At 42.3% G+C, this 24630-nt stretch overlaps 3 protein-coding genes across 9 annotated transcripts; 1 reads left to right on the top strand and 2 right to left on the bottom strand.

Annotated features, from left to right (window-relative positions):
* Positions 1-874: 874 nt before the first annotated feature.
* LOC112273622 (COBRA-like protein 4) lies at positions 875-5059 on the bottom strand. Of its 6 annotated transcripts, none has more exons than XM_024502591.3 (8): positions 4948-5059; positions 4174-4340; positions 3523-3670; positions 3319-3401; positions 2737-3196; positions 2351-2546; positions 1863-2146; positions 875-1650 (listed from the first exon to the last, which is right to left on the bottom strand). In XM_024502591.3, exons 3-8 carry the CDS (start codon positions 3587-3589, stop codon positions 1370-1372), a joined length of 1371 nt encoding a protein of 456 aa, XP_024358359.1. In that variant the 5' UTR covers positions 3590-3670; positions 4174-4340; positions 4948-5059; the 3' UTR covers positions 875-1369. The 6 variants fall into 6 exon arrangements, with proteins under 6 accessions (XP_024358359.1, XP_090101102.1, XP_024358358.1 ...); XM_090244976.1 differs by having other exon boundaries at positions 3936-4340; XM_024502590.3 differs by lacking the exon at positions 4948-5059 and adding an exon at positions 4541-4681.
* Positions 5060-13307: 8248 nt separating this feature from the next.
* Positions 13308-15921, top strand: LOC112273312 (dolichyl-diphosphooligosaccharide--protein glycosyltransferase subunit 1A). The gene is made up of 2 exons (XM_024501935.3): positions 13308-13522; positions 13863-15921. The coding sequence occupies exons 1-2, from the start codon at positions 13424-13426 to the stop codon at positions 15642-15644; spliced, it is 1881 nt and encodes a 626-aa protein (XP_024357703.1). The 5' UTR covers positions 13308-13423; the 3' UTR covers positions 15645-15921.
* Positions 15922-17505: 1584 nt separating this feature from the next.
* Positions 17506-23732, bottom strand: LOC112273311 (xanthine dehydrogenase 1). 2 transcript variants are annotated; one of them, XM_024501933.3, is made up of 9 exons: positions 23306-23732; positions 22820-23040; positions 22463-22562; positions 20592-22269; positions 19670-20476; positions 19032-19538; positions 18638-18934; positions 18096-18506; positions 17506-17967 (listed from the first exon to the last, which is right to left on the bottom strand). In XM_024501933.3, the coding sequence occupies exons 2-9, from the start codon at positions 22965-22967 to the stop codon at positions 17725-17727; spliced, it is 4191 nt and encodes a 1396-aa protein (XP_024357701.1). In that variant the 5' UTR covers positions 22968-23040; positions 23306-23732; the 3' UTR covers positions 17506-17724. The 2 variants fall into 2 exon arrangements, with proteins under 2 accessions (XP_024357701.1, XP_090101095.1); XM_090244969.1 differs by having other exon boundaries at positions 22820-23178.
* Positions 23733-24630: the final 898 nt, after the last annotated feature.

Here is a 24630-nt window from a genome sequence, read left to right on the forward strand (position 1 = left end):
ATATATATATATATATATATATATATATATATAAATATATTCATTGACAAACTTATAAAGAAGTATTTTATAATAATATTTTATAATCATATATTACCTAATAAATCAATAATAAAATATTTCTAGCAAACTATATAAAATAACATATTAAGTAATGGTTTTAATATTAAATAAATGAAATTTAATTAGAAAACAATTAAATTAAATTATCTTAATATTGAATAAAAATTAAGTATTTTATTATTAGAAATTATTTATTTCATTATTAGCTCACAATTTCTTTATTTTTGTTCTACGATAAAGATCTTAAAGATCTCTCATGTATTAACACGTTAAAACGTTTCTTCAGAAACATAATTGCTTCCAACACGAGCGGCTTTGTACAGTTGTTTCGAAGGATTTAGGCCATTTATGAGGTTGGCCAACATAATCAATGGACACAAGAGCACAGTTCTTACAGACGTCATTCTATTTACAGCTTGCAATCCTAAATTTGAACAGCCTGTATAACACAAAAACATTTTGTGTATCTAACACACGTGCATATAACATCTTTGTGCACATTAACATAATAAACGTTAAAAAATAGAGCTGAGCAGCTGTACATCTGATTAAACCTGTTTTCTAACAAAGGAAGACATTCTCACACAGATAGTTATATATAGTGGATCTTTTGAATGTGTACTTATTATGAACCACAGAAGCATTATGGAATGATAAGATTAGATTTAACAAACAGATGTGACGAGTTCTAAAAGCCAGATGCGTGAGCGCCTCCTTAGGCATGACGAACACACACTCACTACATTGACGCCAGTCAGATACAGTGAGGGACCCAACAGCGGGAGTGGGTGCATTCAGCTCGAAAGCAACATTCTGCAAGCAACTCTTCTTCAAAAAATTGAGTTTGTCAAGTTTGATCACGATAATGAGAAAAGCGAAAAGGAAGGGGAAAACAAAACAAAACTGGACGTGATGCACTCCACACGCCCTATGGGCAGTGGATTTACAGGAGATGACTAGAAACAAACACTGCTCTGAGATTGTCCACAAACCAGACTAAACCCAAAAAGGTCGGCACTGCCTCGTCAAGACCTGCACTTCTACTTCTCTCTATCTCCTAAAATTTCTAATTCCAAAGTAAAATGTAACCCAAGGGAGTCGAAGCTTTTATGCGTCCTTATTGGTTGAAATGCGCCTTTGTCTCATCCAGCGCAAGTCTATTGATGGATATATGTGGCAAATGAGGGCTTAATTCGGGTGGACGCACTGATCAGTCTTGATCAGTAGCTCGACTATCCCAAAGGTGGTGCCCACTCCACCAGAACTCAGTCCCAATGACCAGCAAAGTTTGCAACTGGGAACATGTCTAAATGAGCAAGGCTACTGCGAACAAGACTAGAAGAGCAATGGTTGTGGTTGCTGCCCTTAAAGTTGAGCTGCTACTTGGTAAAGTCGGGTAATGATCTGCATGTGGAAGTACGCAGTGGTCGCCGTTGAACAGGACATGGCTAGGGAACCCCCAACCGTTGGCTAGTGTGAAAGCCGAATCTTTCCGAAACAAGATTTCGGATTGCACATTCCCACTTGGTCCAGCTTGCATGAGCATGTCATTGTAATACTTGACTCCCCAAAAGATGGCCGTGTCGTCTGCCGAAGGTGACAACCAACAGAGCATCAGTAATCTTGGAGCACTTTGTGATAAGGAAATCTGACTATCTCTTTCCTTGTCGTTTCTCAGTACTTGTCCTATTTTCCGTCGGCAGGGAATAGGAAATGAACTCTTCTAAGCCCAGTCTTATCTCCTGCTCAGAACTATGAAATCTTTTCGTTCTTCCACAGAGTGAATCACATGTACTTACTTGTAGGTCCGTACGCTGTCAGCGGTTTGTAGCTGAAGCTGAAAGATTCGGTGAAGTTTTTGAAATTGGGATGTCGAGCCACCAGATTCCAGAGCGTGTAATTCCTAGAAATGTCACGGTTCGTGATAGTGATCTTCACCCTCCAGTATTCCTGATAGTTGAGCTTAATATGCCAGTGGATCTTGACTGGACACATATCATTTGTGCAATAAAGCATATCTGGTTGTTGCTGAAGGTTGTTGTTCTTCGTGCTATTGAGTGTCAGAGGAAGGTGTGGGTCAAATCTGGTATTAACAAAAAAAAAAAAAAAAAAAAAAAAAACATTTCAGTATGAACGGCCGCCAACTAGCGTACAACTTCGTGATCGAAATGCAAGGTCATCAGTAAATGCTCATCTTTCACATTCTGGATATCGAACCTTGCTTGCTTTCAATTGCAATTTGTCTCCTGAGACACCTAGACAGACGAGAACTGAGTCAGAAACAAACCGATTTATGCACCGCTGATTATTGGTATCCGCTCCATTGGTGGTGATAATCGGCGTTGTGTTGTTCGTAGGACAGTCACAAGCGCACTTCTCACATGGCACAATTGTTTCATTGTAAAAGGCTGAGAAAGACACACAGCAAGTTGCTGCTTTGTGCGCCAATTGCTCAGTATACGAACATTTCACCGTCCAGGTCACTGTTGACATTCAAGTAGCTGCTTTGTAAGCGATGACTTTTGTATCACTAGTTGTTGTATCCAATCAAGCAAGTGGTTCTAACAATTCAAACAACTGTTTGCGTGATATAGCTCATGACACAGATTTTTTTTATCGGTGCTCGGAACTGTGCTTTGGAAACAATCATGTTGAAATGCTTGAGGTACTTACTGAAGGCTTCCGTAATTCGTCTTCCACTGGGAGACAAGAATTTAGTCTTGGGCACAACTTTGGCACTGCTGCAAGTATATCCTGGGCCTGGGGTCATAATAGTGAAGTTTTGCGGTAACTTGATTGTGGTGTTTTTATTACCAGTATTGCCAACAATGACCTGGAATGATGCGACCGAGGTTTTGGGATCTTGCATGTAGGACGACAACACACCCCCTCTACAGCAATTCGCAGTTTGCTGGTTGTACGGAACGCCGGGAAGTAGGTCAATCACCTCTGGGGTTCTTTTGCAGCAATGGGGCAAATTTCCAGTGAACTTTGAGCAATCACCTTGCTCTCTTGTCTCAGCACCAACCATGTTCCATATTACCTCTTTCTTGGTGGCCCATGTCCATCCCATTATCCAGCCAGGAGCCTGGATATGCCGATACAGCTGCCAGTTGGACATGGTCACGATAGCCTGCATCGTGTCCTCGTCAAGTAAGTCAAAAGATATCTTACTGTAGAGCAAATCAAACACCATTGAACTTTGAAGCAAGGAAAGAAAGGTACAAGGAGAGGCTGGAGATTGTGAGGTTATACCCGGTACCCGTCTCCTGTCCACTCAACAACATCCCATTTGATGGTGATGTTTCCCTCAGGATCAATTGGATCATATCCTGCATCTGCAACAGTTGAAAGATAGATGTTATTACAACATACGAACTCCGAAAATACGCTCACAATACGCGACAGATTCGAAGGAAGAAGCCAGATGCTACCGTAGAATGCAAACAAGATGCTCACCGGCATGTTGGAGGGTCGCGAGGAAGACGAAAGCCACTGCTAAGCAGTGTGCTTTCGAAATCATCATTTCCCTCGGCGACAGAACCGGCAGAAGCGCTCGATGGCAAGAATGACGTCAGAATGCAAGAGTTTGATTATCCAGATAAACCTACCATGGCCAATTGCATTTTGTCAGATTGCCTACAAGCTTTGATTATCAACATCTCGTTGGGGTGTATAAGGTCCGACGCACCGACAACATACCAAGTGAAAATTACAATTCTAATCCCTTATTATTAGTGAAGATGATACTTGACTGTCCACTCTCCTTTCTCACTGCTGAGATCAGAAAACAGTAGGATTGTCAAAACCAGGGCATTGCCATTATTACAGCAATACTTGATGCGTGTAACAAGCATCATGTCCAAAACAACCTGAGGCATCAAATGGGTCCTCCAAGTGCCGGTAAAACAGATCAAACGAAACAGTTTTGGGGCAGTCACTTGACGGCGAAATGCTTTTGAAATAGGGAAACTTAATCATCACACATCCTCTCAGCGTCAGGATGTACTGGCTGCCTTCAGGCGAAGCACAGCATCATGGAGCGGCACACCTACGAATCATTCTCTAAAAGCTGGTTTTCTGCAGAAACTTTGATACTGCCTAGCTTACCACTACAAGTATCGCTTAGCACTGATCGGCAGCCATCCTCCTGGGACGTGGAGGTCTTCACCAGTTCTTATAAAAAGCTAAGTGTGAAGTTATTTTTCCATGGAGAGGATGATGCCACTCTAACAAAACTTCAAGTGATGGCCACCACCATAGAACGCCTTATTCACCTGCACGAAGAAAATCAACCATCCCTCATTAGAGACATAAATGGCTATCCTGTACGGACCACAGCCATAGAAATGGGATAGCCTTCTGCATATCCCTGAGAAGCCCAACTCCGAGAGGCAGCAAAACTGAGGAACCACCTGCTGATGCGCGCAGGCGGCGAAATGCAACACTGCACTCGTGCCGACTTCGCACTAGCTACCTTCCGTCTGGAGACACGGTTGGGTGTGTCCGGGTCACAAAAACGGGCGAATCCAGCTCTGTATCGATCCCAAATGCGGTCACCCAATATGACGGTTTCACCACCAGCGGACCAAAACCTCCTGACAGCACACAACGGTCCCTCAGTGACGACTCCCCATTCCGAATCGCAGCAGCTAGCGGTTTCCAACGCTCCACCAGTAACCCACACCAACAATGGTCGTTGCAATGCTTCTCCTCGCCTCGAGATACCGCCTCTCGTACTCCTTCTTTCACCTCCTAATGCAGCGTAACATGCAGCAGGGGAGAAGTACTCAATAGCTCACAGAGCTGTGAGAGAACAAACAGCTGGTCGAGAGAAACAGAGAGGCGAAGGAAGGAAAGAAGGCAAGGAAGTTCTGGCATCACCGTTTGCCACCCTAGGCCTCCACGCTGCTCCCCTTGAGACTCCTTGAAGCTCCTGATGCTGCAGCTTTCCAACAATCAATGCTGACAAAGTACATCACCCCCTCTTGAATAATATCATGTAGGTCATTGTAGACTGTTCAATCAAATGCATCTTCACTTATTGTTCTCATACAGATACATTCGTGGCCCTATGAGAGAAAAAAATATATATCATTCAGTCCCCAGAAAGGAGACTTCTTTACCTTCTTTTTTATTCTGTTTTTGTTGTTGTTGTTGTTTTAAAACAAACAGCCCTTTTGCAACTGTAAGGAAGCGTATGTTTCAGCACCCAATCTGTCTAGGCCTCGTGGATGCTATGAACAGAACACACCTAACTTATAAACTATGCCATCAAGGGAGGCCATGTAGCATATCAGTACAGGATTAGTCAGCAAAAATATCAATGCTGTACCAGGCTGTGAGCTGTGAGTACAATGGTATATATCTGTCCCTCTCTAGGAGTGTCTCCAGCCATACAAATTGCTGTTGCTCCTCCTTTGCTGCAAAATCAGACGGAGATTATTCTACCAAAACTATACAGCAGACTTTTGGTCAGAATATACAACCTGTTTGTGGGTTACTAAGGGCGATCTAAATCATACCACCATTGCCCTGATTTCCTACAACGCATTGCAAAATACAGGAAAATTTCATATATTTAAATTTGAAAAAATAAACTGAATTAATGCACCTTCCTGATATCACGAACGAAACCAGATGATTCTCTAGTATCCTGATTTAATTCCACTGAGTGCCTGGATTTGTCAGGATCTTTCAAAGGTCTCTGGATCTCAGTAAACTTTAAGTTCTTATTTTTCTATTGCAAAAAGGTTGGCATGGGATTTGTGGGTGGTTGTGAGCTGCTCAGGAGAAGCAATCTCTCTCACTCTCATCAAAAAGCGTTGCAATTATAAACCAAGGTAGGCAGTGTGGGATCCAGGCATGAACAATAATTTTGTTCCAACTTCTTTCATCCAGAATTTTCCTGCTGGGTTACAGAATGTTGTTGGAGAGGAGGGTGTAGTGGTAGAAGACTAGTTGTAGCAGCAGTTGTAGAGTAGTATTCACCCAAAGGCTTTGAAGGGGAGTAGAGGTTTGATGTGGGTCCCATTCCATTCCATTCGACTCTAGTGGCTTTTTCCCCGTCTGCTATTTTTTTTCCTTTCTTATGGAGGGCTTTCAACTTGTTCTGACAGCCTTCAATTATGCAGGGCCCACAATGAGTGAGAAGCTCGTACCGCATGACTTTGATGGCAGTGCCCAAGCCCAAGTCCGAGCCTTACATTTCCCTGCCTCCGTGCCCTGCATAATTGAATGTGGGGTTTGGACAGGCCTGTAAACTATCTCGCAGTCACTGCCCCTACACTAACCCTCTTTCGTATGTTTGTTTTTAAAACAAGAAAAAAACTAACTAAAGCATTAAAATAAAACTAGTACCCATTTAGTTTCGAAGTCTAGTATAAAGCTGCGGTTCTCAAAATGACCAACACAACTAATTATGTGACGCGTTATAATCGTGCACATCATCGTTACTTGTGAATGTGAGAATGATGTCTATTAACGTAACAACACAGAGACGTTGATGCATCGATAGAATGAACATGAAATGCCCGACTTTACTTGAGAAAAAGCGCTAAACTGCTAGCGGAAGCAAGATTGTGATGAAGTGACAATGTGTGTGAGTGTGTTGGCTAGGCTCACTGCAAAGTGCTTTTGTTGGAAAGCGTAGGTCGTCTTCTCCCTCCACAACATTCGCAGCTAGGTTAAAGAGGCGAGTCTATGAATGTGGAATATTCTACCACGAACAACATGTTTGTGACAGCAATCTCTCGCCGGAAATTGCCAAGGCGTCCACATCGACGGTAAGCTCCGATGTACCGGCCGAATAGTTACCCCTCATGGCTGAGTTCTGGCAGCTTCTACATTCAAGATCTTAGACTTACATCCCGATGGATGCAGCTTTCGAGGAGCTTGGCTTTTCTTCAAAACCCACCTCTTCTCACAGTTTCTCACAGTTTCTCACAGTTTCCTATGATGACTATAGTCGCAACAAACAACCCATAATGCGATTTCTACACTAGTCGGGAGGATTAATGTCTCACTCAACGGAAGAGGCCCTCCAGATAAAAAAGACTTCAGATAAAATATGTGACAATAGAAGTCTTTCGGTGTCGTTGGACGAACAACCGTCTTATTCGTTCGTTGTATTGAGAGAAATTGTATGACGGATAGGAACGTTCTAAGTATATTTGTGTGCGAAGGCAGGGAATCTTCGCTGATAATGGTTTCGTTCAACGGAAACTGGGATTTAGGAGCACAGACCGTCTCGGTTCGTCGAATTTCGAGGAATTGTGGATTCTGCATGACGCGTTGAGGGAAGTGATTCTGAGTTGTAGTTCATAGACTTTACGGCACCGATCGAGCTCATGAAATTGAGCTCCGACGGTTTTTACATATTTCACGAGTTAGAAGAAGGCTTGGTCACGAGGAGGTACCGATTGCAATGGTTGAGAGCTCTTGATGTTCTATCGAATTACGATTTTTGGTACACGCCTGAGTACTAAAAACAAGTATTCTGGATGATGGAGGGACAGGCGCGCGGATAGCGTACTGCCATTGTCAGGTCTCTGGAGAATCTGCACCTTCCTGTTCTTGAAATGATCGCGAATACAAAATCTCAGCTGCCAGACGTTGAAAGTTGGATGCGAGTGGAGGTCAAACACTCTGCGCGCAAGGCGACTGCACATTAGAGAACAATGCTCATGAACACCATGTGTTCATAGAGACTTAATCTGACAAGGTTGGGATCAGCGTTATCTGCGGGGAAAGGGGACCAATCTAGGTGTTAATTATATGCAGTTCTAGTCTCGTTCTTGCATTGTCATTGAATCCCTCTAGCGAAACCACGCATTTTTTGAGGAAGAGTTTCTACTTGCGACACTCAAGGTGCTCAACGCTATTTAATGCTCTCCATTTATATTAACAACTAGAAGATCGATGAGTGCCAATTTGTACACCTGGCCAGATTGCTGAGCAAATGCTATCAAAAGATCTACACAGCTGCAGGCATCTCTGAGTTTCATTTCAACACAGCTTCTTCAGATTACCACGAGAGATCAAACTCGAAAGGCCTACATGCTCGAACTGGCACATCCATTGCCATCTTTGCAGAAGCCCTCCTCACAGTAAGGCTCTGCAATCTTCGCCGTTTCCTGAGCACCTGTTCAAGAAATGCATGTGTTTCTGCAAAGATCGGGAACAAATATGCAATCAAAAACCCGAAAGAGATCGTCGTCATTACTTGGTTACAAATCCAGACACAGAGTTGAGGCAAAAGTGCACACACAGTTGATGCACGGTTTGATCCGAAAGTCTCTTTACTCCATGAACTATTTCACATCCATACTCATGACGATCAATTGACGTTCACCATGTGCCGAGACCTGATTGTGGACCAAACTGCAAGTCTTTTACCTACGACAACCCTTCGATAATCTCCACTTTGTTTGCAGGTAACCATACAAGTCCAGAAGTCTGTGTAGGATTGTCAGTTACCGAACAAACGCAAAAGACGGTGCTGTAGTTGCACAGGGAATGCGATCAACCTGTTGTGGTGCTTTTCAAGTTGAAAATCGATGCATGTTCGGAGACCAAGGTCTGTCTTCGAACAATGTGTGGGAATAGAGAAATACTTCTCAGTCGTAGGTAAGCATGCTATTCGTGCTCTTTACAAACAGCATATTATGTTGGAGAGATTAGAAAACAGTATGGTCCTTTGAATATCTTCATTAGTGGGTTTTATAAGAGGGTTTCAAACATGGCCTTTTCAGGTGATATTTTACCCTTGATGCAAGTTCAGAGTATCCAGTGATATTTTGAAATATTACTTGATATTTCACCAAATCACTTGATATTTCATCAAATCACCCACCTTGCAAGGCGGGTGATTTCGAAATCAAAACATCAAAAGATAGGGGGGTCAAATATCAAAAACCGCATCAATCACCTCAACTCTTTGACTCCATACTAGGGAGCAATAAAGTTTGAATCAGGGAGTTAATAAAGTTTGAATAGTGATGTTTTGGATTTGATATTTCTAGTGGTCCTAGAAATATCAAATATTGTATCCCAATTGTTTGGTTTTGCAAAGTGCCATGCTTGAAACCCTCTATTAATTCCCATAACAACTCAAAATACATTTATAGTATATGTGTTGCAAAATTGCAAGGTAGGTCTTGCCAAGTAGCTATGGAGGGTTGATATTATGTAAGTAACTTAGATTTATGTACCAATAGAACAAGATCTGTGGCATTTGTTTGTGTTAGGCTTTTAATTACAATAAACCCTTTGCATAACTCAATTAGATTATTTAAATGATTCAGGAATTGCATCCATTTTAAAGTTAATTAAGCAATTCTTAACCTTTACTTCTTCATGTTTAAGCAACCAAACAAAGTATGTGGTATGTTTAATGTTAATTTGATATGAATGTTTATAAAATTGTGGATTCTTTATAGTAAGGACTTCATTTAATATTGTGTATTTTTTGTGATATACAAGTATAACACATATTTATTCGTTAATACACATCCCTGAATGATAACTTGCACATTAGTATTCAACAAGGATTTTTTTTATATAATTAACACATCAATTAATATAAATTTAATAACATATTTTGCTAATTAACATGTGCAAATCAAATAACTTGAAACATTAAATTTCAAAGAAGAGATGTTAAAAAAATTATAATTATTTTTTATTCTGAAATAATATTACTATTGTGATTTTAAAAAAAATCGTCATATGAATTTGAATTGATTTTTTTTTATTTTTAAAAATTACATTCTTTGGAACAATAAATATGAGTTTGAATATTTTTAATTTGAATTATGGCCATATCAAAGCTTCCAATGCAATGCAACAATCGACATAATAGTATTAATTTAAATTACAAAATAAATATAAAAATACTAATGAATTAATATAAAAATATAGATAGTCAAATCAGTCATAATATTAATATATATATATATATATATATACACACACACACACACACACACATATATATATATATATATATATATATATACTTACATACATACATACATACATGTTTATACATCTATTTAGTACAAAAAGGTGTAAATTATATCAGAAATAATCATCTCTTATATGATTTATTTTTGCAATCTATAAAATATATATTTTTTGATTTTTTTGATAAACTATGTATATATATATATATATATATATATATATACATATATATAAACTAAATTTACAAGATTAAAGAAGAAATTAATTTCTATTATTGTGATAAATATTCGAATTAAAAATAGAAAGTGATATAATCATAGGTTACTATAAGAAAGTTTTGAAAATAAACTTGTTTTGATAAAATATTTTCTAACAATTATTTCCTGATTTTATATAATATTTTACTGTGGTATATTTATAAAAAAAAACTATAAGTTAAAAATACAATACAAAAGTGAGAATATTTAACTTAGGACAACATTTACTTGGTCATTTTTACTTAGAGACTAAGAAAAAATGAAACTCCACTTTTAAAGAATTATTATTATTATTATTATTATATAATTTTATTTTTTACTAAATTTAAAAGATTTATATTGATAGATATACTTTTAATAAAATCTAAGGAAAAAAATCTAAGGTATTAATAATACCTTATGGAATTTACAAAAATGACTTGCCCATGTATTTATAATTCTTAATATTTTGTGTACAATTTTGTGTACACAATACATATATTTCTTTTTCTCTCTCTTTCTTCTTTACGTCTAAATTTTAAATTATATAAAATATTTGTTTATTAATAAATTTCATGGTGAGTTTAAAATTCTCCAAAAGTCTTAATTTTGCTATGTTTTAGAATAAATATTTTAGAAAGATTATATGCTTTTGCACATAATTTAAAACATAGCAAAAGCACATAATCTTTCACAATGAAACAATTTGTCCTAATGACTTTCACCTTGTGTTTAAACACCAGAGAAGTTTCTTCTGCTTGCTTTTGCTTGCTCGCTCGCTGCTTCTCCTGTTGTGTGTGTGTGTGTGTGTGTGTGTTGAGATTACTTGCATGTGTTGTTGTTTTGTATGGATTATTTGCATGTGTTGTTGTTGTTTTGTATGGATTATTTGCATGTGTTGTTGTTGTTGTTGTGTGTTGAGATTACAAGCATGTGTCATTGTTGTTGATGCGTAAGTGTTAGCGTTACTTGCATGCGCTTACAAAAGCCTTGAGCAAGCTTTTCTCATGCTGAGGTTGGACTGTGCAGCGCTAAACACCTTCGTTGTTTCTGTTCACTGGGTTGTGGGATGGTGTGCTGCTATTTGACAAGTGCAAGCTCAGCTGGGTTCCCTTTCTGGTGCTGTAGACGCATTCTGAAGGCCCACACAATGTTTTCGCGCACATTTCAAGTTGTGGGGGGCTATGGTTTTTCTAGGGTTTTGGAATGTCTATTCTAACAATGGCGCATTCGGAGTCCAGTATTCGCATCCAATAGATCCGATTCTTTCTCCTGGTGCAAGAGCCTTCATTTGCTGGAGTTGTCTGAGGTTTGAGCAACGTCATACTGGCATTCTTCTGTTGTCCTTTGCTGCTTCTTTATTTTGATTTTGATGTTTGCAACTTGGTTTTGGTTTTGCAATTTTTGAAACAGTTGGGGCTTAAAACATGTTAAGGTCAATCCGTTCGTGGAAAACTCTGTTCGATTTATTGTATCACAATCATTCCCTCATGTGTCATTGTTCTTGAGAATTTTACTAAATCCCATAAGAGAGGCTAAAGGAAATACTCACGAGCACTCTATATTAGCATGAAGTTTGTGATTTTGCATATTACATTGTGCCAATGTTTTTTTTTGCGTTTGACGCGAAAATTCTCGGTGAATTTTCTAGTATGGTGGATGTTGCTGATTGTTTGCTGTTCATCTCATTACGGGTGAGATAATGTATGTATATTTTTCTAATTTTATTTTCTGGCATCCAGTGGTCAATGCTCGTTGTGATGTACTAAACAAAAAAAAATTAAATGGAGGATTCCATGCGAAGGAGCACTAGGGTTTATCCTGGACGTCGCAAAATCCAACCTGTTGCGTTGATGAAACGACCAAGTCGGTGCTTATCTCCTGCTCTTTAGTCATCAATAGTATCAGTGTTTATAAGTTAACGTCGAGTTTTCTTTGCTCAAATCTGTTCCTGATGGAGGACCCAAAACCAGAAAGCATTGAACCTTGGATCCTACAAAGCATTCTAACTTCTTAAATAATCAAAGCTTCAAGGACATTCAAGGATTATGAGAGTAGGTCTATAATTCAACAATGATATGGATTTCTTAAGCTGCGTTTTCAAGCAAAGCTAGAACTTCTGCCTGAAGCTTCACTGGAAACTTGTTTCACGACACTTTTCTTCGTATCGAGAGACATGCATTGAGTTTAAAACTCTCAGCCCAAAACGATACATATCCCTGGTATGCAAAAAAATTCAAGGAAATACACATTTTTAACTAAACAAAGTTGCTCCAAGTAAGGTCTTCTTGAGGCTGAGTTAAAGTTCAGCAAAGAGGGGCCGTTCTGGTGACATACATATTGCCATCTCCTTTACAAACGTCGTAGTGTAGAAGCACGACTACCTGTATGATAAATTCTGTTTATATTCGCCAAAGAAAACCCAGTTTTCACATTCTACCAACCGCCCATCAGATATTCTCTCTGTAGGAAGCTTTGCACCCTACATCTTCATGACGGCATACGATCGATTCACGCTAGCTTGCGAACTCCTTCAACCCTTCAATCAACAAACACCCCACATTGTACGAACCTCCTGTAATTACTATAACAAACACGTTACTAAGGAAATTTCTACACATGCATCAAGAGCACAGCGGCAGCAGCGATGGGAGGCAAAGTCCATTAGAAGCCACTTCATCGAGATAGCACTTCATGACGCTTGTTCATCGTGTGCAGAGGGAGATCTACAACTGGGTCCTGGCGGTTGCGCAACGAGGATAAAATGTATGAATCGCGCTACAAGGGCCAGATAAACATGCGTCGCAAAACCAAACTCCTCCAGTTCGGCCTAGGTGGAGCAGCACCCATCGATATATCATTCATCTATTTTCCAGGCTTTAACATCCACAACTGCACCACATGTACCAGCGTTTTCATTCATTCACTGCCTGTTTTCTTCCGCTGTAGCAACGTGAGACTTGACCCTACTGCCGAGTCTGCTGCGTTCAGGGAGGCCTGGTTTCCTCAACCCTCTGGAAGCTCACACTTGGAGTTTTGCTTTGGAGCTCTCTCGGTGGTGGTGCGTCTTTCTTCGGTCCCCTTTGGTCCTCGTGCTTGCGGATGTAGCTGCAGGCCGCTCGCGAAGGGGGTCGTCGCCGTTACTGCCGCTGCTCGCCATGGCTCGAGCCATGGCTCTGTCTCTCCTGCTTCTCGTCGCCTGCTTCAACCTCGCTTCTGCTGCCGACAGTCTCACTGTTGTCCGAGCTGATCGTAAGGTGCGCTTCGTTTGGTACTAGTCCCTCAATGTGGGGATGTTTTACTCTCTGAGTATGGATCTGGGGATTTTTAGGGGTGTTGGTTGGAGAGATCGGGTGTCTTTGGTGGTGGTAGAGGGAGCTCGTGTTGTGTCGTCGCTGACGATCTTTAGGGCGATTTAGGGTTGTGGTATTGTATTCGGATTTTGTTTTAGGGTTTTTTGGGGGTATGTTTGCAGCACCAGCGGGTTTAGTGATCGGTGAACTATTTTTTTGTCTCAATGTTGAGTTGTAACCATCGATTGGTATTGACGTGGGTGAGTGTATTGGTGGGGGTGATATTTTGTGTTGGGGTTTGCAGGTTGATCTGTTGACGCAGGTTGTTAGAGTCTCTACTGCATGGAAGGTGCAGAACAATGGAGCAGAGCCGGTGAGAGAAGTGAAGTTGGCATTGACTTCAGAGCAGGCGGAGAGAGTGGCGTTTATGGAGGTTGTTATCAAGGAAACAAAGGGTAAAGGAAAGAATGCCGCTGTTGGTCTTTTATTACCGGTGATTCGTTACTCTCAAGAAGGTTCCGTGATTGTCTACACCCTTGCTTTGCCTAGGGAAATCAAGGAAGGAGAAATTGCGACTTTCGAGAGCTACGTGGCTCTCACACACCAATTGAAGCCTTTCCCTGAAGAGATTACACAGTCCGACTCTCAGCTTGTGAAGTATCATGATACGGCATACATCCTGTCACCGTACCCTGTCAAGGTGCAAACAACCATGTTTAAACTTTCTAGTTCCAGACTCGAGTCCTTTACTAAGGTGAATCCAACTAAAGTAGCCGACACAGAGGTTCGTTATGGACCATACGAGGACGTAGAAGCTTTGGAAAGGAAGCCGATCACCCTTCATTTTGAGAATAACCAGCCTTTTGCAGTGGTGGAGGAGCTGGTGAGGGAAATTGAAATCTCACATTGGGGTAATGTTTACATCACGGAGAATTACAACAAGCTTGCTCACCAGGGAGCTCGTCTTAAAGGTGGCTTCTCCAGGTTCGAGTATCAGGCGAGACCTGGTGCGAGTGGGGTATCAGCCTTCCGGCACCTACTTGCTAAGCTTCCTGTGCACGCCAATTCTGTGTACTATCGGGATGAGATTGGCAACATTTCGACGTCTCATTTGAGATCTGACTTTCGAAGGACGGAGCTGGAGCTCGAACCTCGATATCCTCTTTTCGGTGGCTGGAAAGTCCCCTTCACACTGGGATACAGCGTTCCTCTCCAAGATTTGGTGTTCAAGGCTGCTGATGGTTCTCGGTACCTTAACATCAGCTTTGGCAGCCCATTTGGCAACATTGTGGTAGACAAGCTGATTCTCAAGGTTGTACTCCCGGAAGGATCGTATGACGTTTCTGCAACCGTTCCTTTCCCAGAAGGATCGTTTGAGCAGAGGCAAGAGAAGAAGTTCTCGTACTTGGACACGGTCGGAAGGACAGTCCATGTGATCGTGAAGAAAAACTCTGTTATGGAGCATCAATTCAAGAATGTTCTGGTTCATTATAGGTTTAATCCATTGGGCATGCTGGTCGAGCCTCTGATGCTGGTGCTGGCTTTCTTTGCGTTTTTTGCCTCCTGCATTGCTTACACCCACTTTGACTTCACCTTGTCCAAGTCAACTTCGGCGTATTTAGCCCAGGTACAGCGCGACCAGGTTATCGATGTAATTTCAAAGCTGCAGAAGGTGTTGGGGATTCGCCAGACAGCAGAAGAGCGCCTGGAGGCATCGTTGAAGGACGTTCTACGCACAGGGGACATTACTGCTTGTAAAGCTGACCGTAAGAACGCAGATGCGGTCTGGAAGAGTACGTCCAAAGATCTTAAGGCACTCTTGGATACCCTCCAGTCAACCATGAAGACTGTACCTGGCAAGCCTTCCACGACGAAACCTTCCGTTATTGTGACTAAGGTGGAAACCTTGTTGCTGAAAGAGAAGGAGATGGTTGAGAAGTTGCAGCAGAAGCAAACGTTTATTGTGGATGCTTACGAGCGGAAATTGAGTGGTAAAGAAATCGATGCCCGCATCGCTCCTGTCCAGGAAAAGTTGGAAAGCCTGAGGCAGGAAGTGTCTAATCTGCGCTCTTCATTAGAGGACTAGCGTGATAGATCTTTGCGTAGCAGAGGGACCCCTTTTGATGATGTTGGAAAACAGGAGGTCAAGAGTGGCTGTAGCACTTTCCGGGACTGAAAAAAAAAAAGCTTCTTGAGCTACCCTGTTGAACGAGGTTTAGTTAGCAAGGACCGATTAGGTTAAGACATCAAATAGTAAAGTCGAGCAGTGCCACTGAAATACACTGAAATATGGAGTCTTGTAACTCAGCTCTCTGTTCCTGGCTCTTACTTATAAAATATGTAAATGCTGGCTTTTGCTGCTCCTTCTTGGATGACTAAATGTGGAATGCTTTACACCCAATGTTCGAACAACTACAGTACACCCTTGGAATATGGAACTCTTTTGATAAATGTACTGGTTTCACTGTTTTGACATTTAGTTTTACTTTCATCGAACTTGTTGCGAAGTTGGTGCCGCGCCATCAGTGTATCTGCGGACTATCGTCTTGGGAACGAAGTGCTCTGGTAACTTGAAATTGCCCCAAGCAGTTGCAGGTATCATCACCTTCACACAGACGAGCATAAAACTTAAAAAGTTAGGCGAAGTAGTTGCGACATCCCGTTTTAGCTTCCCTGCCAGGATAGATTTCAGGTCTGAACGTCACCATCAAATCTGGCAGGGTGGGATTATTGATTGTCTCAAGGCCAGCAGTTACAATCATCTCCGCATGTCTAATGATCAGAAGTCTTTCCTTTCTCACTGCGTACTTTTCAGTCATTCATTGTTACTACAAATCCTTCGTCACTAGTACATACAGCCACCAAGATCTGGCCCTGAATGTAACATTTAAATCTGGGCATGCTGCGCATGAGTTCAATTTAATCTCTCCCCTCTGCTTCAGTAGGTGACATGCAGGACTCTAACCAACACTCGCGATATTACTTAGACAGACAGAATATATATAGATAAAAGTAAATAATTGAAAAAAAAGTATACTTTTTTATTTAGCGTTGACAAAAAAAAAGTTACTAACATGTAATCATGATGATATTTCTTAATATTTATTAAATATATTAAAAATTTATACAAATTTTATTTTTTAAAAAATTATATTATATATATAAATAATAAAATTATATATTTATTACTTGTATATCCGCGTTCTTCCTCATCTGCGAATACAATTCCAGATTCAAGTGTGAATACTCTAGGTACGCTGTTGAATGACATGCGTCATCTACTGAATCTGCGTTTCGCTCCTTTGAGCAGCTGTGTCTGATGGTCTTGCTTGCAAATTTCGCGGGCGAGATTGACGAGCTTAAATATTCTTTCACATCCTTTTCATGGGTTTTCGGAAGCAGAATCGATTTTCAAGGACACGAATTGGCTATTCATTCGGTGTGAATAATTTTCTGCAGCTGCCAGGTGATCTCTACCTCTATCTGCATACTATTATTGAAGAGGTGTGTCATTACCATCCTCTCTACATTCTTTGCCAACTAGTGTTCAATGGTGATGGTTATGCTCAGAATGGATGACATTCATGATTGGATAACATTTGGGTAACAATAAGGTTACCAATTCTATCAAATTCAGATCACTGAAGAAACCAATCATTCATGATTCAAAAAAAGGACGAATGGAATCTGCAGTCAGGATTCTATCACAGCTTTACTTAAAGACCTAATTTGCAACATTCGATCCCTAACTTCAACTCTCGGCAATAAAATGGAAACATTTCTAGATACATGTGAAGCAAATACCGCATTGTGATAATCCAATGGTACCGTTCAACCATTCATCAGTAGAGAAGATCTCAGCGATTAACATGATTGCTTCCAAAACCTTAAACACCCACAAATACACACACAAACACACAAATACAGCACAACTTCGGAGTAGAGGGTTCCAAAAAACAAAACCAATCATATATTCAATTTAGCATCCAGCACCACAATGCAGGGTGTGGTTTGTTTTCTTTTTTCTTCCCGTTCTCAAAAGGAAGTAGATCTCCTGACAAGCATTAATTTACATGAAAGGGACGGTTGCTCATCCTGGTTTCGTGATCTACAGTGGGGGTGCCATGAGGGCTATGAATTCTCCGGGTGCTTGGTTTTTCCAAGCATTACACGCTGAGCTTCGGTCGAATGTCTGGTCCAGCGAAGGGCTTCGTGAACTCATCAGCACACGCCATGCGGATCCGCTCGGGCGTGGCCGGTGTGTCCAGCACAAACCATCCATTGTGCCCACTGTCTTTCCTTGCTGCCTTGATAGCGTCCTTGATAGCAAACAGGGCAGACGTTGCTAGGAATAGAGGTGGCTCGCCTACAGCCTTGGAAGAATGAATCGCCTTAGAATTCGGCGCATCCTAAACAGATTTGTACAGCAGGAAAAAGAATTCAGTACCCTTTTCTATCCAGAATCCCCAGATCCTAAAATTGGCTTACGAACGCAAATTAGACTTTAAAAAAAATCTGAAAAAGTGTGATCTTTTACCTTCAAGAGGGAAACCCTGAAGTCGATAGGAATGTCGTTCACGGTAGGCAGTTTATATGTGCCAGGACCTTGCGTGAAGAGATGACCTGGTCTAACCCAAGGATGAGCAGAGTCACCCCATTTGAGCTCCTCCAAGATTGCCCACCCGAGGCCTTGCACATAACCCCCTTCCACTTGGCCGATGTCGATTGCGGGATTTAGAGAATGTCCCAAGTCCATGACGATATCTACTCGTGGCAAGTGGAAATCTCCTGTTAGGGTATCGATTTCAGCCACAGCGAAAGCTGCTCCAAATGTGAAATAGCTGAAGGGCCTTCCCTTGCCGGTGTCCCAGTCCATACCAATGTCGGGTGTGATGTAGAATCCGTGTGCTGATAGATCGATCCGCTCCAAATAGCACGCTGTCACCAACTGCAAGACGGACATAATTCAAACACGACGATCAATTGCATTATTTTTTTGCATTCAAACTGAACCCACTGATTTATAATGATTAAAGTTCATAATGTCCCGAGAAGGAAAATAGAGCTGCGAAACCATACCTCGGCAAACGAGGAATAGTTGTTCTTAGAACTCAGCTCGCTCATACGGGCCGTGATCTGCTTGCAAGCATCAAGCACAGCTCCTCCATACATGTCCGCACTTGCGGAAGCAGCAGTAGGGGAGGAATTCGGAACCTTATCTGTGGCAGTTTCGGATACAAATACATCCTTCAGAGGGATACCAAACTCAGACGCTGCAATTTGAGCCATCTTTGTGTGAAGTCCCTGGCCCATTTCCACACCTCCGTGTGTGACCAGCACCGTTCCGTCAGTGTAAACTTGCACAAGAGCTCCAGCCTACATCCAGAATATCACAGAGTTAAGGAATGCGATGTGAGAGAATTGATCGACAAGAAGTTTCAAGGTTGGCTGAAGAGGATCATTAAGGAGTTACCTGATTGAGGAACTTCGTCGTGAATGAAATACCGAACTTCGTAGGCACCATGGCCAAGCCCCGCTTCTTCCAGCGATGTTGCGCGTTGAAACTTTCTACTTCTGCTAGTCGCTTCTCAAACTCGCAAGATTTCTTCAACTCCGCCCACGCATGCCGATGCCGTGAGGCTTCCAGTATTTGCCCATAGTGCAACTCATCCCCATCTTGTTGAAAATTGAGTTCCCGTATTTCTTCAGGACGCCGTCCCACTTCACTGGCAATTCGTTCGATCCAATTCTCAACAATGAGCATGCCTTGTGGACCTCCAAAGCCTCGAAACGCGGTGTTGCTGGATTGGTTGGTGAAGCAAACCCTCCCTCGCACTCGCATGTCCTTGATGCTGTACACATTGTCGGAGTGGAACATCGCCCTCTCCAGAACCGAACCTGAAAGATCCAAAGAATTACCGCCATTGTTGTATATGTCGACATCAAGAGCCAAAATCTTGCCCTCCTTCGTGAACACAACCTGCATTTGCAACATCGAGAACAAAACACATCAGCACCTAATCCACCACGGCCAAACCTTGCTAAATTGAAGAAGCCACCTAACACAAAATTGTATACCACAGAATGAACCGTGGATACAGTATCTCTAACCTTGTATTTTCCCATAAAAGCATGCCGTTGGCCAGTAATCGCCATGTCCGTGTCTCTGTCGAGAGTGATCCTCACTGGTCTTTGCAACAAGTAGGCTGGAACTGAAGCAGCCGCAGCTATGAAGGCAGACCGTGTCTCCTTGCCTCCAAATCCACCGCCTATGCGCTTCAACTTACACACCACCTTGTGCTGAGGAATGCCGAGAACGTGAGCGACATATCTCTGATGTTTCTGAGGGGCTTGGGTTGAGGAAAGTAGGTGAACTTCATTGCCAGCATCGGTTGTCCAAACAAGAGTGCTGTTAGGCTCCAAGTAGAAATGCTCTTGACCTCCCATGCGCACTTCGCCTTCGACTGCAAGAACATCATCAGAGCCTCTTGCATTTTCAAAGAACGCATCGACATTTCCCATTTCTAGAACACGCTCTGATCCAGGATGGAACTTCTGAGCAGCCACAGCAGCATCCAAATCCAACAGAGTTGGCAGGTCTTCGTAAACAATCTTGATTTTCCGAGCTGCGTCTTTTGCGTTTTCGTGAGTGTCCGCAACGACTATGCCTATCACCTGGCCCACACAAGTCACAGTCGTCGTCGCAAACAGCTCTTCGTCATGAACTATGGCGCCAATGTCATTAGCCCCAGGTAGGTCTTTGGCTGAGAAAAAACCTTCAAACCCTGCTTGGTTCTCCGCCTCGGAGGCATCAATTGATACGATCCGTGCGTGAGGGCGGGTGCTCAAGACTAACGCAGCGTGCAGGCCGTTTGGTGGCATGGCTATGTCATCGACATATTCCGCCTCCCCTGTCACCTGAATCACAAACATTTACCATCAATTCTACTCTAACATTTCTAGGTGCAACTCCTAAAATAAGAAACGAAGACGCTTAAAAGATAGAGCCAAAACCCGAAACATCGAAACTTACCTGGAGGTTTGCAGACTGGTGCTGGAAAGGCAAGCCCACTGCAGTTCCATTTGGTAAAGTCTGGAAAACTTGAATGCCATGGGAAGGCTCCCGTTCATACGGAGTCACCGCCGACCTGTAACTCTCCGGAAGCCCATGGCTGAAATTTGCGTGTGCCTCCAGCTTATAATTTGTGAACAAGAAGAACTTGAAGAAGAAGCTGGAGATTAACGAACGCCGAAATTGAACCATCCCACCTGGTGCGTTATCAGCCATGTGAATTTCCTGTTCAAGGAGACCAAGGGCCTGGTCTAGAGTCTCACGGCTCCATGGCTTTCCTCTCAGGAACTCCTGCGTCCTCTTCGCAACTGCAACCATAGCGGCCACTCCACCATACGCCAGACACGAGTCTTGAACAATCCAAGCTCCATCAGACTCGGCAAGGCTGACACGAATTCCTGCATTGACAAGAGCGATATCGTCGTCCCGGCGATGTGCTTGCTTAAATTCTTTCACATATTCAAATGGCCGTGTGAATGGCATAAAAACACTGATGAGGATTTCATTTTCTTTCAAATCGACTTTGCGGTAACCAAGGAAGAAATCCTTAGCAGGAACTTGTCGTGGAGAAGCACCGTATCCAGCTACAGTGAAGATTGTCCCAGTAGCGATCCATAAGGGGTTCAAATCCGAAATTGGACTAGCAGTGACGATGTTCCCGCCTATGGAAGAGACGTTCCTAATTTGAGCACCAGCAAACCACCGGAGCTGCTCGATGATAGCCTTGCAACCCGATGTCTCGTCCTCATTCCGCGTTTTCACAATCTCGGAGAAAGTCTCGAAGATGTTGGTAAGCGTCACAGATGAGCCAATCTCCACGCCACTATCAATAACCTTAATAGTGGAAAGTTCCGGCACATGTGTAGTCGCAATCAGAACAGGATACTGTAGATTTTTGAACCGAACCTCAATGCCAACCTCCGTGTTGCCACCGACCATCTTGGCACTGGGATACTCCTTTTTCAAGGCTAGCAAATGCGACAACGAAGTTGGACGATACCATTTCAAGCCCAGTCTACCACGTAGAACAAGGGGTTGAGGTTTTCTTTCCTTCAGCTTCGACGGAAAGATTGGCTCCGCTCGTGGCACTTCAACGTTATCCTTCACACCTGTGTTGTTCTCCAAAACCGTTCCGTTGCTCTCTCTTTCTTGCTTCTCCTCCGTCAACGATTTATGGTCGGTGGCGGCACCGTTTCCTAATTCACCCTTGGAAGGCGTTTTCCCACAATCACAAGGCTTCCCTGTGGATGGGCAAACAAACTCACTGCCGGTACTCTTGTTTGTGGGTACACCGCCAGCAGCTGCAATCGCCTCGTTCGTGTACAGGGAAGTCTCTGATTTGGCAAAGACACGAAAGGCGTCGAGAATAGGACGGTAACCGGTGCATCTGCAGAGATTTCCTGCCAAACACTCCTCGATCTCGGCTTGCGTTGGCTTGTCCTTCTTCGTTCGGAGAAGAGAGTACATAGACATGACAAATCCGGGCGTGCAGAAACCGCACTGGGAGCCGTGTGCACTTGCAAGGGCTTCCTGCACTGGATGCAATCCCAACCGACGGTTTCCGATGCCTTCCACAGTGATCACATGCATCCCTTCCACGGAATAGATGGGCGCCAAACATGCATTGATTGCGCGATTCCTATGATACATCACAGGTACATCAGTCGTGTTTCAGGATAAAGTTTTCAAAACATGGAGCTGAACGGACATGACAAGAAATTCCGAAGACGATGGCATGAATCAATGTAACTGCAGCGACCACACTGACAGCCTCGGGAATTGGATTACACCAAGATGTTAGAGCTGTGATTCGTATGGTTAAGGAGCCTTACACAATGGATCCAGTGCTGGTATCGTAATGCGACAGCATTACAGTGCATGCACCACACCCACCCTCGCCGCAACCAAGCTTGGTTCCCGTGAGACCAATTCCTGGGCAAAAACCCATACAACTGTAAGAAACTAATTCATCCTCAAAATTAAACGCAGCGGCAATTCGTCTATCACGGACGGTTAGAAGCTACACTACAATTTTCCTCGGTTCATCGAATAAGAGCACATTAATGTTGACTAATTTCGGTTTCAGACAATTGAAGGTCGAATTTTAGGTCCCCAAATGGACAAGCCACAATTTCAAACAGGAACCAAAGGGGAGCATCAATTCACGGAAGAGGAGACAAGACAAGTACCTCGAAGGTATTCGAGAAGAGTTTGGTGGGCGATATTCGGCGGCAAAACATAACGCTTTCCATTAACATACAAAAGGATGTCCTCCTCTTTAGCATATTCTACGGGAGCCACAGCAACTCCAAGGCTGGGTGCGTCTAGAGACCCCATCCTCGCTCAACACACTTACAATTACATCCACGCCACGCACTTCCTAAATCCCTCTGCTGATCGCAGCTTCTGTCTGTCTCCAAATCAGGCCCTCGTCAGCTCCAGAACCTCAATTCAGCCCCGAATTCACAATCCCAAATCCTAATCACCGCCAATACAACTTCCACTGCGACGCACGAGTCCACTCCTTAATCTCCTAAAAACTCCCACCCTGCCAAACCCTCAAAATTCAACGACCCAATCTCCACGTCCCAGCACCAAACTAACGATCAACAACACACAGCACAAAACAACAACAACAACAACAACAACAAATAAACGGCCCCACTTGTACTCACTCGAGCCACGAAAATCTACGCCCACGAGGTATGCACAATTTCTCCGTCTCTCGCGTTGCCTAAGATATACCACAAGGCCGAGTGCTATGAGCGAGTAGTGATCCGCTCGATGCAGCACCTAGAATAGAATCCCGGGAACAACCGCAGACGAGCGAATTGAGGCGGTCAGTAGGAGATGATTTCCGAACCCAGCTTCTTCTTCGTCTTCCCCGATCCGATGCCCTCTCAATATTCCCTTCGGATGATCGATCGCCCACAGTTGAGCGTGGGGTCGCCCCTGACAACACTACCCCACTGTGTACTAACGTTACTGTCCTCTATCCCACTGCGAATCCTGGTCATGCAGATGCTAAAATTCAATCCTATCTCTGCTTCACGCTCATCCGCTTCGCTTTCCTCGGCTCGGCTTGCCCTGTCGAAGCAGTCTTCCGGATCGTATCAATCGCCTGGCACGATGAATTCGCCGCTTCGTTCCCATCGCGGCACCACGTGCCGCGGCAAATCCAAACGTGCCTCGCGTTCAGTGCCTGGCGCGGCCCAACGTTGATGAATGAAACCTTGAGGATGAAAAACTGATTTTTTTCCCGTTCGTCCGATGTTCTATGCGTTCGAAAGCCACCTCGGCGGGAAGCGGATGACGTGGCGTTTAGTATTTGGAATCGGCATACGTGGCTTGCCATTTTGTGTTGGCTTTTCATTGCGTTTTGTTGAAGTTGTAAATTTAAAAAAGAATAATTAATAACCCTGTAAAAAGGTATGATTGTCAATAAACAAACGATTAATTATTACAAATGTCATTAAATATAGGGGAGGATGAGTGGGTTGATTTAGTAAAAACTTGGGTCTATTTAACATTCCCCTAAATAAATAAATAAATAAATATATATATATATATATATATATATATTAATTTGCCAAACATAATATTATTTTTAAAAAATGGTGTTTGTTTTATTTATATGTAATTAAAGTAATAATAAACATATTGTATATCGAGCATTGTATACTAATGTATGGGATTTATTTTGGAGAAATTTTTACTTGTATATTGATTAAACATATTTATTTGTGTATTAAATTTTTTTTAATACAAAAACCTGTAAAATATATACGTTGTATGTTTTTAGTATTTCATGAACTAGAGTTCAATCTTGCATGTAATGTAACAATCATACTGAATCTTTATGCACATTATTCAATTTGAATTCATTGTAATGTCAGTTGGAATTCATTCAACTCTTATATAAAATGAATAACAATATCAACTATCTATAAATGAAAACCATCAAATATTTATTTTTATATTTATTAAAAAATACAAAAAA

This window comes from Physcomitrium patens, chromosome 20 (genome assembly GCF_059467195.1).
Source record: "Physcomitrium patens ecotype Gransden chromosome 20, ASM5946719v1, whole genome shotgun sequence".
In the NCBI taxonomy this organism is placed as follows: domain Eukaryota; kingdom Viridiplantae; phylum Streptophyta; class Bryopsida; order Funariales; family Funariaceae; genus Physcomitrium; species Physcomitrium patens.